The sequence below is a fragment of the Xiphophorus hellerii genome, chromosome 18 (assembly GCF_003331165.1).
Source record: "Xiphophorus hellerii strain 12219 chromosome 18, Xiphophorus_hellerii-4.1, whole genome shotgun sequence".
Lineage (NCBI taxonomy): Eukaryota > Metazoa > Chordata > Actinopteri > Cyprinodontiformes > Poeciliidae > Xiphophorus > Xiphophorus hellerii.
The window spans coordinates 12,725,260-12,741,085 of NC_045689.1; the positions used below are offsets into that span (position 1 = coordinate 12,725,260).

Sequence of the window (15,826 nt, forward strand, 5' to 3'; positions counted from 1 at the left end):
TCCAGTGCCAGTATTAGCAGCAGCTCTTTGTGTTTCTGGCTCTACCACCAACAAAACAGTTTTTTCTTAGCACCAACTTTGATTTGGGCCTGAGGGAAGAACCGCCTTCACCAGGAGCTGGAGGTGGGTTCATGAGGCCAGCAGCCAGTTAAAACGTTAAAGCTTGCAGTCTTTAAAAACTGTAAAAAAAAAAAAAACAGACTGTCGAATGACAGGGGTCATGGAGTCCAAGCAGTTAACAGCTGGTATTTTCTGCTGAATCTGTAAACACTTAGTTCTTAAGCACGGTCAGCCTTTTAATGTCGTCAGAAGAGTTTCAAAAAACTTTCTCTAAACATTGTGTGCAACTCTCAGCTGGCTGGGATTGCTTCACTACAACCCTTGGTCTTTAAGCATACATATTGCACTGTGATACTGCTCAATATTATTCTATGAGATATTTCACGATTTATTCTTACATATTTTGGTGTTGTGTATGAGGAAAATATTCCGGCATAAACTAAATTAGTTGAAAACTAATTTTGCCTTATTTATAAATGTCTACTTAAATAAACTGTAGGATTAAGTTTGTTTTTGTTTATAAACTCTTATACAAGTTGTTTGAGTTTAATGCATGTTTAGTGTCTTGCTGTACAAGAAAATGCCAGGTCTGGGTTTCATGCGTTTATCTATTATTTTATCATCATCTATCCATACAGACTATTGTAATTGTAGTCAAATATGTATCTACTAAATTTCTGCATTCACTTATTTTATGATTTTTATTTTAAATATTTTTATTTTGGTCCTGTGACCAGTACATACTTTTTTGCGTGCTCGTCATGTCATTTTATCACTTTGACAAAGGGTGTTTTTTTTGTAAATTTGTCACAGAAGTCAAATTTTGTTGATCATGATTGATTCGTAAAAGTAACAAAGCATTTAAGGGTTAGAATCAATTTTATGATTACATTAAAAAATATTTCTAAGATTTGTCTAAACTAGTGAAACCATTTAAAACTAGTCAATAAATAAAAGAGACAAGGAGTAGAACAACTCAGTTTTTCAAATGTGCTTTTGGTGAAAATCCTTGGTTCGCTCTTCTATCGGTGAAAGCCTGCACTATTTCTGCGATAGTTTTGACAATAAAACATCACATGGTAGATGGAGAAACGTCTCAGGCAAACGTAGTAAAAAAAATCTTGTAAAACCAGCTAATTTCTGAAAAGTCACATATTTAACACAAAGGAAATAAAATCCGGATATCCCCAAAGTATTTTTCTATACTCATATTCAGAAGAGGAAAATACTTAAATCATAGTGTAAGCCCTTTCACACGTCCTATAACATGTTATAGAATCGCTGGCAACAAGGAACCTTTTGAATGAAAATCTGACCCCACCCTTTATTTATTACTCAAAAATATGTATCCTATATTTAAATAACATTGTTTATGGAACTGCTGTATTGAAATGGATTTAAAGCTAAATAATAAAAGAAAGCAATATTAACTCCACCAAGCTTTTTTTATTTTAATTTAAACAAGCTGTGACTTGCACAGCAACACTCCAAAAAATTTGTTCAGTTATATAAAAACACCTGCAGCTTTTAATACATTCTTTAAAACTTGTAAAAATCCTATTATGCAGTCCATATACAGCAAATGTGTTCAGCAGGCACAAATCGTTGATATATTACAGTTTATAAAAAAATACATATAGCAAATCCAAAGCTTGAAAAATCCCACTTCAAGTTTTAATCAGATTTTGCTTACTTAGCTACAGATTTTTTTTAAAAAACAACAGATTTACAAACGGGAAGAAATAGCTCAGAGATATAAAAAACAAAACATAAGATTACCCCTGCAAAAAGTCACATTATAGCAACACTTCAAAGGAAGATTCTGGATATTACAAATACTCCCATCTCACACACAGACACACACCCACACCTACACAACTTACATTCCCTTAAATATTGCACACAACCTTTCTCTAATTTACTCCACTGGCATTTTGGCCTCAATCTGAAAATCTAATTTCTCCTTTGGGGGCAAATTTCACAACCCAACATGTACCTGTACCATTAAACTGGGTGGTTAAGTCCCAATAAGCCACCCACAGTTCATAAATCCCAATTTTAAAGAAAGCTTTAGAAGCTACAAGAGGTTTAACATCCTATTTTCCTGGTCAGGTGATGTGTTTAGGAAGAAGTGCACAAACGAAGACGTAAAATCACAGCCCAAGCACATTCAAGGCCACTTTGTTTTTGGGGGAGGGGTGTAACCATGGTAAAAGAGAAAGAGTAAGAGACCTACTTTTTAATTTATCTGCAGCTCGGTCTTTAAGTACCATCACCGTTGTTGGAGGTGAGTGCAATCAGAGCAGAAAAAATGCCTGAGAAAGGGGAAACGTTTAGGCTCACTGTTACGTCTCCAGCTGTTCCCTGATGATGGGAACTTTGACCTCAGAGTCCAGCACAGCCTGCAGTTCCACCCCTGAGTCCTGGTCCTCCTGGTCCCTGTACTCTGCGATGTATTCGTCTCGATACTTGTTCGCCTCCTCCACTCCTCTGCCTTTGCTAATGTGGCTGGTTTTGAGACCACTCCGCCTCCTCGGCAGACACAGGAGGCCTCTGAGGTTCACCTGACCGAGCGTGACGTCCAAGATGTAGTAGACGGACCAGAAGAGAGCGAAGCATCCGAGCAGAAGCAGGAACTAGATGGGGAAAAAAAGAGAAGACATGTTACCACGGATTAAGTACCAAGTTATTATTTTACTCAATTGAGTTTTATTATTAGGAATCCAGTGAAAAGGTAAAGACTGGCCAACTGTAGCCAATTAGACTGACTGTGTTTCCTGCATCTGGAAATAAACTTAAAGAAAAAGGGGGAAAGTGGAGACATTTCTTCTCTTAACAAATAAACCCTATTGTTTACAATGGTTCAACTCGTCATCTGGAACATATTTCATTTAACTCAAATTTACTCCATTCCAGACATCAAGGGATATGTTACTGCTGCCCTCACTGATGGAAAAACAGTAATAATTGTTTACAAATGTAGAGCAAGACAACAGTGAATAGAAAGCTGTAGCTACACACAATTCTGTCAACTCAATGAATGTTGGAAGATTATAACTGTGTTGAGACAGAATGTCTGACAATGTCAAAAAAAGAGAGAAGAGATGCAGTGCTCTGAACATTATTAGTTTGTGAGCTGTAGTGTCAGCAGGTAATTACAGCATGTCATAGCTGGGATTGAAATTAAAACAAGAATCTCTGACGTTTTTTGTAACATTTCCAGCAAAAACAAAAAATGTCCTTCAACCAAGCTAAGGTCTGATTTTCTACAACTCTGCAGAAGCAAGTGTATGGACACTTGGTTCCTACACATTCTTCAATAAAAAACAGCTTACAGAGTTTTTGACTCCTTATGTTAGTTTCATAATCAGAAATATTAAAGTTCGTGCAGAGAGCCTTTCAATATGTAATCTGCATAAACAATCAATTGTTCGGAAGGAAGGAGCAAAGGAAATAAAGGAAGGAAGGGAGGCAGTCTAGAAGTGAGGAAAGCAGTGTAGAAGTAGAAAGGAAGTGCAGAACAAAGTAAGAAAAAATATTTTTCCACATTATTTGATTTTTTTTCATACATTTCTAGACATGGAAAGCTGAAAAATTACAATCCATACTTTTCTATACCGAATGGGATTGACTGCAACTTATATATGCTCAAACAAAACTGGGCATCACTTTTTTGTTCTCATTTCAAGAAATTTTTCTTGCAAATTGTCTTCAGACAGAACTGAATTAATCAAAGATACGGTAAACCTTTGGTAGGTGTGAGAGTGTGAGCATGAAAGCTGCATTTACCTTCAGGTTGTTGGAGGTGAAGGGGTTAACGACCTCAGGGGGGATGTCTAAGCCTGGAGGACAGGGCAGGGAGAAGCTGCTGTCCAGATTTTTGCCACTCATGGCTTCCTCCACCAGCCTGCAGACCAGCAAACGGGAAACAATTAAGCGCTCATAATCATCGCATCCCAGTCGGACTTTAGACACCGACGGCAAACCGGCAGAAAAACTGGTCTTACTTTTGCCTCTCCTTCACTTCGCTGGAAGTCATAGATGAACCGTAGAGTGTGAGCTTCCACTGTTTCAGCACTCCCACCGCGGCGCACTGATCAGACTTTTTATCTTGTGCAGAAACACATAAACGGGTCAGGGAGAACTAAAACCTGGATTCACAAGAAGCCTCATAAAACCCAGACCAACAGTATATTAAGCTGACCGGAGAAGTGTGTGCATGTGTGTGTCTTCCCTGCTAACTTACTACTGTCAGAAATCCTGAGGGTGTATTGGCCTTCAGCTCTCTCTCCCCAGCAGCGCACGGTGGAGAAAGTCCAGTCCTGGTAGCCAGAAGGATCTCTGTGTGAAAACAAAAAAAAAAAAAAACTTACCCTACCCGCCTTTACATCCACCCAAATATCACTCTGCTCCTTCCACAGCGAGAGCTAAAGGCCTTAAATAGACATGAAGAAAGACGCGCCGTTACCTGTCGATGGGCCTGCGAGCCCCGATGACAGAGCTCATGCCACTGGGACATTCCAACACGATCTCCATATTCCCACGGCAGGGATGGGTTATTGTCACGGTAACAGCCACATGCTCGAGCGTTTGCATCCCAGACGGTTTCAGGTCGGCTGCAGAGACTACATGAGAGAAGACAGCAGAAAGGGTAATGTGCAAGTTCAATTAAGTGTCTTTAGGGCACAGCAAAAGATGTATAAAAATAATATGATCTTCATTATATTTGGGAAAAATGTACAGTGGATTGCAAAAGTATTCAGACACGAAGAATTGTCACTTTACAAACTACAAATGTAAGGATTTTATGCAATTGAACACAAACTTGAGACAAAAGGCAGATTATACACAGCTTACAGGAAAATGTGATATGCAAAAATATTCATTCCCTCAACAATATCCACTACTGAATTCACTACTTTGTGTTGGTCTATCACATAAAATCCCACCGAAATACATTATAGAAGAGTATAATATAACATCAACGTTTTGGGATTATATAACGTTTTAATGTTATTTTCTCATCAAAAACATACTTGGAGTGTTGCTTTGATTCTTTCATGCATGTTGAAAAATTCTTAAATCTCTCAGGACATCCATTTGATGGTGCAACCCATAATAAAGCTCAGCTCCAACAGACTGGCGGCAGCAGCAATTACTAAACATCTTGTGGAACTGCATATTGACTCTACTTCTCAGTCCAGCGTTGTAAACGGCATAATGAGAAGCATTGTTGTGATGACTTGCTGAAGAGGGAGTGCTAGCGTCTTAAAGCGACAGAGGCCCTATGTCAAGGCATCATATTACAAATTCAAATTTCTCTTCAGGTTTTTTTTTTTTTTACATATATATGTACTGTATATACAGTATATATATATACAGTACATATATAGCATTTTTGTAACAACTTGCTTGATTGTGTTATAAAATGGCACTATATGCCTGGAAAATACATAATACCACCCCTTTAAAGTTTGTAGTTGTGACAAATGAGAAAATGTTCAAAGAGTACATACAAAACCTGTAGACACCCACTTTTACAAAAATACAGCTGCACTCATACTAAAATAATTAGACACATTAGACCTCAATTTTTCTAAATGCTTTATATGCGTCATGTCAGTGTTATTTATTACCCCTTCATTAGTGTAATTGAAACACATCTGTAACTCTCTAATAAGGTGACAAACCCTGTTGCAGTTCTCCAACTCACTCTAGATTTCTCCTCTGTTATCTGTCTTTGAAGCACTTATCACTGAGTCCTCTGACCACAGTCCATCCGCTCAGAGAGGCTGCCTGGTAATTTCCCATCATTTCCTTCGGTCTGATTATTAATAAGCGCCAGTGCATCGTGACCATGCAGAGATACACATATCCCCAGGGCAGGGAGAATTGCAAAGGGACTGAAAGAGGAAAGTTAAACCTAACTAAATAACAATGTTTCCTTACGATGGAGCTTTTTCACATATTCATCCTTCATTTCACTTCAAAATCACCATGACTGCTTGTTGCAGAAAGGCTCAACCTCAGTCTCATCTGAGCAAAGCACACAGTTCTAGTTCAAATCCCAGTCGAGTTTAAGAACCTTCACTCTCCAGATGGACGGACAGGAAAGGTTATTTTTCTAGCTTCAGAAACTTATGGAGTTATATGGCTTTTAAAAATGGTGTTCATACAAATAAATGCATTTGAATCTGCTTTGTGTGTATGTTTTAAAAAATTACATATCATAAAACTTAAAAGTATTTTGTGCATTTTAAGATTTATTTGTAATTTTTTGCCAAGTCTTGAAGAGAAACTTCAATTTAATCAGTAATTAATGGACGATAAATCATCTTATTTCAATCTAAGCAACTAATTGGCATGGGGAGAAAGTGTCCAATGGTTGTTATGGAGATGATCTAATGATGCAGCAGACATTTCTTTACCTTCTTCCTCACCTTAACCAGCCCAGTTTTTGTTTTCAACTTTTATATTTGTTTCAAATTGTCCAATCCAACACACAATCATCTCAAAATTCATGCTGTCTTGTCTGTCCCGTTTTGCGGAGTGGCCAGGAGAGACGGGCTGTTTTATTTGTTTTTTGTTTAAATATTTTGTGCTTCATATTCCATTTGGAAGCAATATTTCCAGCACTCTAATTCTAATAATTGCTCTTTCCAGGCATAAGAATCAACTCTAAGTAATGAGTAAACCTTGCTTTAAAATGTCCATTGGAAAGCTGTTCATGAAGGAAGCAGAACATATGACCGGCCTAATGGGCAATGAATCAGTCAGCAAGGCTGCCAAAACACAGAACAGTGTCAAAAGCAGATCCAACCACACTACGTTACAAAGAGCTCATCAGGGAATTCAACCAAAACAGAATGACGACGGGTTCACAGAACAACATGAGTTAAAGTGAGTTGAGAAAATAATTCCTCACATTCTTTGAGAGTTTGCTCTGTAAAAACCAGCAGCTTTTTCACAAAAACATTGTTGCATGAGACCAAATGTACACAAACCAGTCTGTGGTCGTGTGATTAACTGCAATGAGGCGATAAAAGAAGGACGATAAAATCTGAGGGAGGACAGGATCAGGCTGAGGAAGAGGGAAATGTTTCTACTTAAATGAGGTCATTTCAACAACCAGTTGTGGAAAAAAAAAGTGTTAGAGGGATTATATGCAGAGGGCTCTGAATATGAGAGACTCAGAGTGGAAAGGTTTGAGAGTGGAAGAGGATCTACAGAGATTTTATGTAAAAAAAAGGAGATTTGGGGAGAAATTCAAAAAGGAATCAAATTTAAAAAAAGAGGGGGGGGGAATAACAAAAGCAAAACTTACAAACTGCCGAACATTACCTAATAAGGACAGGCAGCCTGAGCAGCAGGCATGCAGGGAGGGAGGGATGGCTCTGTTATGGAGAGCTATGTTTAAACTCGACAAGCAACTGTCCTTCATAGAGCTGAGGCAGCGACAAAGAGCAAGAGAGAAGGGGAAAAAATAAAAACCCTACCATTCCAGGTGCGGATTAATACTTTCTGATGAGTGGAAGTGGAAGTGGAAGTGGAAACGGGAACGGAAACGTCCTCCTTTATGACCGAGCTCTGATAGGACACGAGAAAAGGCACCGACTCCCACACCTGAGACACAACGAAGGAATATTGAGGCTGACTTCTGGTGGCAAAATATTTGAAGAAAAAAAAAAAAAGTGAATTTACAGTGTGTATGTACCTTGGCAGCATTAACTAGTCTCCATGCGTTCAGAAGGCCAAAGCCATGCTGGTGGCTGTGATGAAAACCGGCTCCGTTCACTCCCCAGTCAGCAGCCATGTCGCACTGTTAGGAAACACAAAGAAAACATCCACACAAGTTTACCTTCATGGTCCTGTCCATCCAGTTAAACTAAAGTTCAAATGTCTGGTTTTAAAAAATAGAAATGCACACATGAAGATTGAAAAATATTGTTACCACAAGGCAGAGGCAGACTATCACCACATTTACTCTCAGCTATTGTGTAAATTAGCAACTCTAAGACAAAAAATATGTTATGTAAAACAAATAAAAAGAAATTTTAGAGCACTTAAATATTTCCTCTCATCTGATCTGGAATTAGATGACAAGGTGAATGCTTTAAACTTGACATCTTGTCTATGTTTCAGACTCTTAATTTGAAGGAAGCAGTTCCTTAAGTAACCTTGTCAGGCTCAGTGTGAGGCTGGCTGATAACTTGCCTATACCTGAAGCCTCTACCACTTTTTTGTCTTTATGTCCACTTCAAAATTAGAAGTATAGATGTGTACATAACTTAAAGAGTGCTGCTGACTGTTACTAGAGTTTTTTTTTTTTTTTTTAAGTGAACAAGACCTTAAATCTAAGAGAATTTAAGGCCTTATTTTTAGATACATGAATTTCAGACTTTTTAAGGATGCCCAGACTCTGCAACATTATTAGAACTGTGATTGTTTAAAAATATTTTGCATTTCAATTTCTATTTCAATACTGTGATGTTTTGGTTAGAAGGAGGTTCTGTTGAAAATGTCGACAACAAAACAGGCAATTACGAGAGGAAAGCAGACTTGATTTTCATTAACAATACGATTTTTGTCTATCTACACCTGTACAGTAAACCTAACAGACCAAACAATATAACAGTGAGAAAAAACTTTGGTAACAGTGAAGCCACATGAAATCAAATTTTATTTTTTGCTGCCTTTCATTTTAAAACCTTTAACACTACTGAGGGTTTTCCTGCACTACCTGTGTGGCAGTGAAGGCGACGATATGCTGAACATCCCTCCAGCTCAGGCAGGGCCGCACCTGCAGCATGAGGGCCACCATCCCTGCTGCCAGTGGGGCCGCAGCAGATGTACCGGTGTGGCCCTCCGTGCAGCCGCTCCCCTTTTGCATCGACCAATCAGATGTCACCTGCAGAACGACACAGCTGGTATATTTATAACGTTTCAGAGAGGTGTGATCCATACAAATGATGAAATTACTGGAAAATACAACAGCACACGTAACCCCTTCAGAGCACAAAAAGATCTAAAACCATGTAGACGGAGGGATTGGTGCATAAAGTAGCACCTACATCATTGCACCATCTTGATGATATAAACTGACAGCAGGTGGTCAGAGTTCAGTGCTGTTTGTGTTTAGTTAACAGTGTTGATTGGGGGGAATGTGAGGCCATATGGAGCTTAATAAGAAGAACAAAGAGCTTGAAAGTGAACACTGGTGCAGCTGTAAAAATAAAACGGCGAACCCATATTTAATACCTGAAGTATTAAACTCAAATTCTGACTTCCTCAGTTAAACAGCATATAAATATCAAGTTTATTTCTACACCCACTTTTGTTGATCCACACACCACCACTGCTGCTCTGTAATCATCCCAGTTCATTATTGAATGTTTAGGAGAAGCAAACAGTTGGCCGTTTGTGAAGCCACTTAGCATGTGAGGGTAATGCGGTCAGGGGTGGATCGGTGGTTAGGTCCTGGCTAATCTCAGTTTCCCACAAGTGATGACATCCTCGCAACAAAACAGGTTACCATGGTGACAGACTCAAACTTCAGCAAACAGATGTCAAGAGGTTTCAGTGGATCTCAACTCCTGTCATCTTCAGCCAGCATTTTCAGATGAATGAAGTCGCTGCATTTCCTGATGTGGAGGAGTTTACCCAAATGTTTCCATTATTTTAGAGCTAACAAAGATACTTAAAGCGACAGTGCATCATATTTCAACTGGTTCCCTTGATTTAATATTATTACATATAGACTTGGGCTGGTATGACAATCTCATGGCAATTACACAATAAAATTGAACAAACAACAGAATAATCACCAGTTATGTTTTGAAGTAGCTTTTAACTTGACTTTCCTACTTTTGGTTCATCTGTCCTGCTCTAATCTGCTTGCAGCTGCAGATGGTTACCTAGCAAACATGTTAAAGGTAATTAATAATAGCAATTATTTGTGGCACTTCTTCAGTTTCCACCACATGAGGACCCCTGGTTTTTGGGACTGGAAATATTTCCAAAGAGCCAAATATTTTTTTCTTGCTAGAGAGGGAATAAATGTAGCAGACCTTTTTTCAGTCAGCTGCTCAGCAATGAGTGGAAAATATAGGCAGGGCAGCTGTATGCTCCATTCAGCCGTAGAAACCTTCAGTCACCCCGACACTCCCAGAGATCTCAGTTAAAGGACATTAAACTGCAGAAACAGCTTTATGGAAATTTTAGTATTATTAAAATCATACTTTTTTTAAAGGTGGTTGTGTATCTATAAAGCTGACCACAACCTACTATGTACAGCTTTGGAAGTTAAAAAGAGAAACAAAGAATATCTGAAATTAACTATTAGACAAGTTAAACAGAGAAATCATTAGTACTGGAGTAATATTCTTACAAGTTTTCCTTCAGACCTTCTTCGTTTCTAAAACGAATCCATCTACTGAACTGTGGCTTAATAGCCTGCAGTTGGAATCGTTCTGCATATCATTGTATGAGTGTGAACATTGCGAGTGTTGCTGGGTGAGACAAACTCATCATGTAAACCTGCTTAAAGTGTTCTGTAACAAGAACAGCACTAAGCTCGCTCCAGTTACTTACGATGCTCCTTGATTTGGGCCCCCCGCTGCTGAAAGTGACAGCCAGCATGGATGCACAATCCTCTGCGTAGAATGGCTTCTTGCCTTCCTCATCAACTGCTCCTAAAAAACCCCCAACAACACTGGAGTATAATGACTACCTTCGTGTGTTGCACACAGTTGCAGATACACACATCGCCACACTCCTAACAATCTCTGTTTCTTACCTATCGTGATGGTGTAGATGGAGTTGGCGTAGCCATCATAGTTGCAGTTGTCTTCGTACTGACCCCCGTTACCGCTGGCAACTACAAAGATGCTCCCGAAGCCTCTTCGGCCTGCAATCACCCCGTGCTGCAGTGCAGCCTGGTGACAAAATAACAAAAAATAAATAAACAAATAAAAAGCTGATTTAATGTTTTTAACATATGTATCCAACTTTAGAGCAAGGGAAAAAAAACATCAATCTAGTGAAACTGCTGCAGAGTATGATACACAGATCTGTTGCAGTCTGCTGCCACCTGCTGGACAAAAGGAGAGCTGCAAGAAGGCTAACCTTGCCCAGGGGATGAGGTCCATCCACAGTGTGCCCGTCATCATCTGGTCCCCAACTACAAGAAGAAACGGTTTTTATTAGCATCCAGCACATTAAAACATAATGATAAATAACAGAGAATTGTTATTATGACATCTACAGTTACCTGCAACTGTAGATGTCATTTATTTGGTAATGCTTGTTAAAGGCAATGGCCTCTAAGCTGTCAGTAAGGGGCCCATCAAGGACTCTGATACCTACAAAAACCAAACAAGAATGTCGGTGATTTCAGATCAGAACAGATTTTTGTAAAAACTGGTGCCTCTTAGTAAAAGACTGTCGGAATAAAAACGTATTGAAAAATGTTAAAGACTGGGTGTGTCATACCTGCCACCTTGCTGCCATAGGCCACACCCACAGCACAGAAGTTGTTGTTGGGAACGGCTGCGATCTCCCCAGCACATCGAGTCCCATGGTGGTTGTCGCTGTGGGGGTCTGGGTGAGGCATGGGGTCGGGGTCATTGGAGTTTAAGTCGTAACTCCCCTCTGGACTCTAGCAGGAACACAAAAATCTATCATATGGGCATCAAACCTTTACAAGCTTTGTTCTAGTTTAGCATCTAATAGGACAAGTTCAACTAGAAAGTGGTTAAGTTTGCTTTTACTTTGGAAGGTCGCATTATGAAATAATGTAATAAAATCTGGCTTCAAAATGATAACAATAATAGTTTCTTCCCCATTATGTAATTTTTTTTTTCTCCTTTGAAAAGAGAAGAACTATTTTCATACATCTCGGAATAATAGAGAAATATTTTAAGTTGTTTAATGTAAATGCTAAAACTTCTTATTTTCAGCCCAAAAATTATATTAACTTTCAAAAATTAGCGATCAGAAATATCTTTTATCCAGTGATCTGTCATATTTACAATAGAATGGGATTTCCCAGAATGTCCACACTCTCATCTCTTCAGAAAGTTTAATTTTTCATGTCCTGCTATCTGGCATAAACTATTGCAAAATTAATTTTATTACATTTTACATCAGTTATTACATAATGTGACTTTAATGCAGTTTTGTTACATTTGGAAGCCAGATTTTATTACATAATGTGGCACTACATATCCATTCTACTTTTAAAACAAGGCCAGCAAAGTACACTTGCAGTGAGTATAAAATTGTAACATAAAATGCACAACTTTAAGAGTATGAAAACTTCTGCAAGGCACTGCATAACTCCTCAGACCTTAGCTGTCATTTTTTGGAACAAAAATATTCCCTTGTAGATATATATTTTTTCTCTGTCTGTTTCTTCATTCTGTTCAGCCCTGTTTGTTGTAGCACGCACACAGTCTACATGCTATAAAACCTCAAGTTTTTCTTCAAAACTTTGATTTACTGCAAAGTGAAAACAGCTTTGCTCACAATATGTGTTCCACTATCAACACTAAATTCCGACTTACATAGTTGAGCTGAATGTCTTTGTGGGTGTGTTCCACACCATCATCTACAACAACAACAGTGACCCCCTGGCCTGTAATGTTGTGCTCCCACACTCCCGTCACGTTGATATCCATGTCTCTGTTCTTATAATTGTGCTGTAAAGGCAGGAAGAAAAACTCTGTTAATGAAAGCCAGGAAAAATAAAAAATAGCAAGATGTCAAGGTGCAGATGTGTATGATAGCAAAGCTTGTACCGGTAAACTGTATGGAGGCAGACAGATGTGTGCTATGTGTTCTTACCAAGTGCCACTGTTTATGATAGTTGGGGTCGTTGAAGGCCAATGACCTCTTTGAGCGACTGAGCACTCTCTCCTTGGAGTACCACAGGACATGAGGATGTGTTGCTAGAACATCACTCGGTTGGATGCTCCTTTTCCAGATGCCTCCCAAAGATCCAGTGTGAGGTTGTGATGAGCAAAGCAAATAGTGGCCTTCAAGTTCTCCAATCTGACCCCGGTTCTGAAGTCCTGCCTCTTTTGCTACCTACAAAGAAAATATTGGCGTTGTTGTTGTAGTAAAATCAGCAAACTTACAAAATACTGAATTGAGCTTTTACAATAATAAATAGAGCAAATAGGAAGCATTAAAAAAACAACCAAACAACTAAGCCCTGTTTTAAAAATAAAAAGATAGTGGCCAGAGATACAATATCCACTTGTTTTTAATTTGTAAATACAGAAAAGGACCAAAGTCACTAAGTTTTCTTTTGATATTTTCATAGAAAATAGTTCCAGCAAATAAATTCAGCAGTACTATCTAAATATCTTTGAAAATGATGAAAATCTATGAGTTCAAATTAAAACTGAAGTGCAAACTGTCATAAAAGATGCTGAAATACTACTGTACCCTGTCAGCTATCACATCCAGGTGAACTGAGGCCTCACTCTCATCTTCATTCTGGTGATGCAGGCTGTGGTGGATCCGGACGGCCCAAGACTGACCTGGACCACATGACGGCCAAGCCGAGGATAAAGACGAGGCAGTTGAAGGGAAGGATGGGGCGACAGGTGGCAGAAGGGTGAGCAGCAAGAGGGCTACAGAGGACAAAAAAATGAGGAGAAGGAATGTGGGAAAATAGGGCGCTGCCATGGCAAGGAAGGGTGAAACAACTGGTTCGCCAGGCAAGTCCTCTTCATCAGAGCAGCGATCTAGACAAGACAAGGCAAGACAAAAGGATTTTATTAGTGAGGACAATTTGAGAATGACAGTCTGGTTGCTTAACATCGGGGTGCTACATACAGAGGGAAAGTATCACAAATCACAGCATCACTTTATCTGGGTTCCAACCTGTGATGAGCAACTCTGTGGCTATAAACCAAACCTTAGACAATCGCTACAGTGAAAAGAGTTGTCACTACAATATTAGTAATACCTTTAAAAACAAATAGTATTCCATTTACAATAGGTCTGCATTTATATTAACATAGTGAATGGGAGAAAATTCTTTGGTTTCTTATATATTTCCTTTAAAGGAATATTTCTGTCATAACGAGGCTACAATAAGATGGCTTAAAGTACGACTGCTATAACTAAACATTGGCATTAGCTCTGATGACATGCCTGTGTTTGTTACTGTCTATCACATATCTAGCTTCTAGTCTAGTTATGCGACGTTTTTTGATATAATTAATTATCTCGTAAATTGCAAAGACACTACGTTTATACTGACTTCTTGACTTACATTAAGACAAATAGATAAATTCGTTAGAAAAAACAGTACAACCTAATGCAGACCTCAAGTTTCACCGCACCGTAGTTGTTTGTTTTAGCTGTGTTAGCAGGTTAGCATTGTCGTGCTAACGATTGAAACGAAAGTTTCTCAATAAAACAGAGCTAAACATGTGATTATCGGCGACAGTCTATGGTAAAATATAAGCATGTCTTACTGTTCTAATGAAAGAGCTCTATTTGAGATTGACAATTAATATTGAGAGCGCTATCGCCGAGCTTGACACTCCATTTCCGTAATCCAAGCTCTCTTCAATACGTATTACGTCATACAGACTGCGCAATTATCGTGCGTGACATTTGCACGGCCCAGGGCCACCGCAGGTAATAGAATGGATCAGAGGAAGTAGATGCACTCTCGTACAAGAAGCAAAGAAGCAAAATACAAGTTATTTTGAAAGCGAAGTGTTTTTTTGTTTTGTTTTGTTTTGTTTTGTTTTAATTCTAGGCGGAAGCGTTTTTGCCGGGGGCGGTCAGGCGATCTACTAGAGCGATCATGTGAGTTTAGCGTCATTAACAGCTAAAACCCCCCAACCACTTTGTAAAATGTAAACTGCTGCTGATCACATCAATTCTGGTTAATAATTTATCTTAATTAATTTAATTCACAATTACACTCACTTTTAGAACTATAATATGTCTGAACCTGAGATTTTCCTCTTTTTTTTTATTGAATTGACTGAATCGGCTGATTCACTGTTTTGAAATATTCCCACTGCAACACTGATGACTTGTCAGATGTGTAGCTAACTCTGAGTTTTCCGATTTTACTTAACCTCTTGCACCCTCAAGTGGGTAAAATGAATTTCCACCTTACAAAAACATACAAAAATAAATCAATAACCTCACAGTTATTATATTAAGTAGCTGAAATAAATTATCTTTAAGATTATTCTGTAAATAATGAACATACACCTGAATTTGTGTGGGGGAATAGAAAATGAATTAATTATACTTTGATCAACCAAAAAGAGGGAAGTAGAAATAATGATTTTAAAAAACTTTAGTTCTAATTATTAATATGATCAATGTGGGTAGCCTACCGATAATTGAACATTTGAGACACCAGCAATTTTATGAAAACAATATTTTTTAATCTATGTAGTCAAATTAAAGGATGGATTCTTTTAACACTTTTTCAAAGCGATTATGTGACCAGGATGTAAAAAAGGAGACATTTTACAGTTACAATAAGTATTTTATTGGTTCATCAAAGCTGCCAGCACCTGACAGATAAATATCCAGATCTGAGTTAATCTATGTACAGCTTTTATGGAGACAACACAAACTGTCCCTTATAGACATATGTCATGTTTCCCAGTAAATAACTTAATTAGGGCTGGTTTCCCTTTCAAAGCAGATATGGTCCCAGTTAAAAACGTATTAGGCTGTGTGTGTATCTCTGATAGAAGCCCTCTTCATTCATTGTTAGCAT

At 38.4% G+C, this 15,826-nt stretch overlaps 1 protein-coding gene across 3 annotated transcripts; it reads right to left on the minus strand.

Annotated features, from left to right (window-relative positions):
• Positions 1-1,486: 1,486 nt before the first annotated feature.
• On the minus strand, positions 1,487-14,670 carry pcsk7 (proprotein convertase subtilisin/kexin type 7). Of its 3 annotated transcripts, none has more exons than XM_032590793.1 (17): positions 14,550-14,670; positions 13,510-13,811; positions 12,904-13,146; positions 12,624-12,758; positions 11,551-11,716; positions 11,330-11,420; positions 11,185-11,239; positions 10,856-10,994; positions 10,651-10,751; positions 8,801-8,968; positions 7,775-7,879; positions 7,557-7,683; positions 4,529-4,685; positions 4,307-4,401; positions 4,068-4,170; positions 3,850-3,967; positions 1,487-2,696 (listed from the first exon to the last, which is right to left on the minus strand). In XM_032590793.1, exons 2-17 carry the CDS (start codon positions 13,750-13,752, stop codon positions 2,406-2,408), a joined length of 2,337 nt encoding a protein of 778 aa, XP_032446684.1. In that variant the 5' UTR covers positions 13,753-13,811; positions 14,550-14,670; the 3' UTR covers positions 1,487-2,405. The 3 variants fall into 3 exon arrangements, with proteins under 3 accessions (XP_032446684.1, XP_032446685.1, XP_032446687.1); XM_032590794.1 differs by lacking the exon at positions 14,550-14,670 and adding an exon at positions 14,398-14,522; XM_032590796.1 differs by lacking the exon at positions 14,550-14,670 and adding an exon at positions 13,903-14,322.
• Between the last annotated feature and the right edge of the window lie 1,156 nt (positions 14,671-15,826).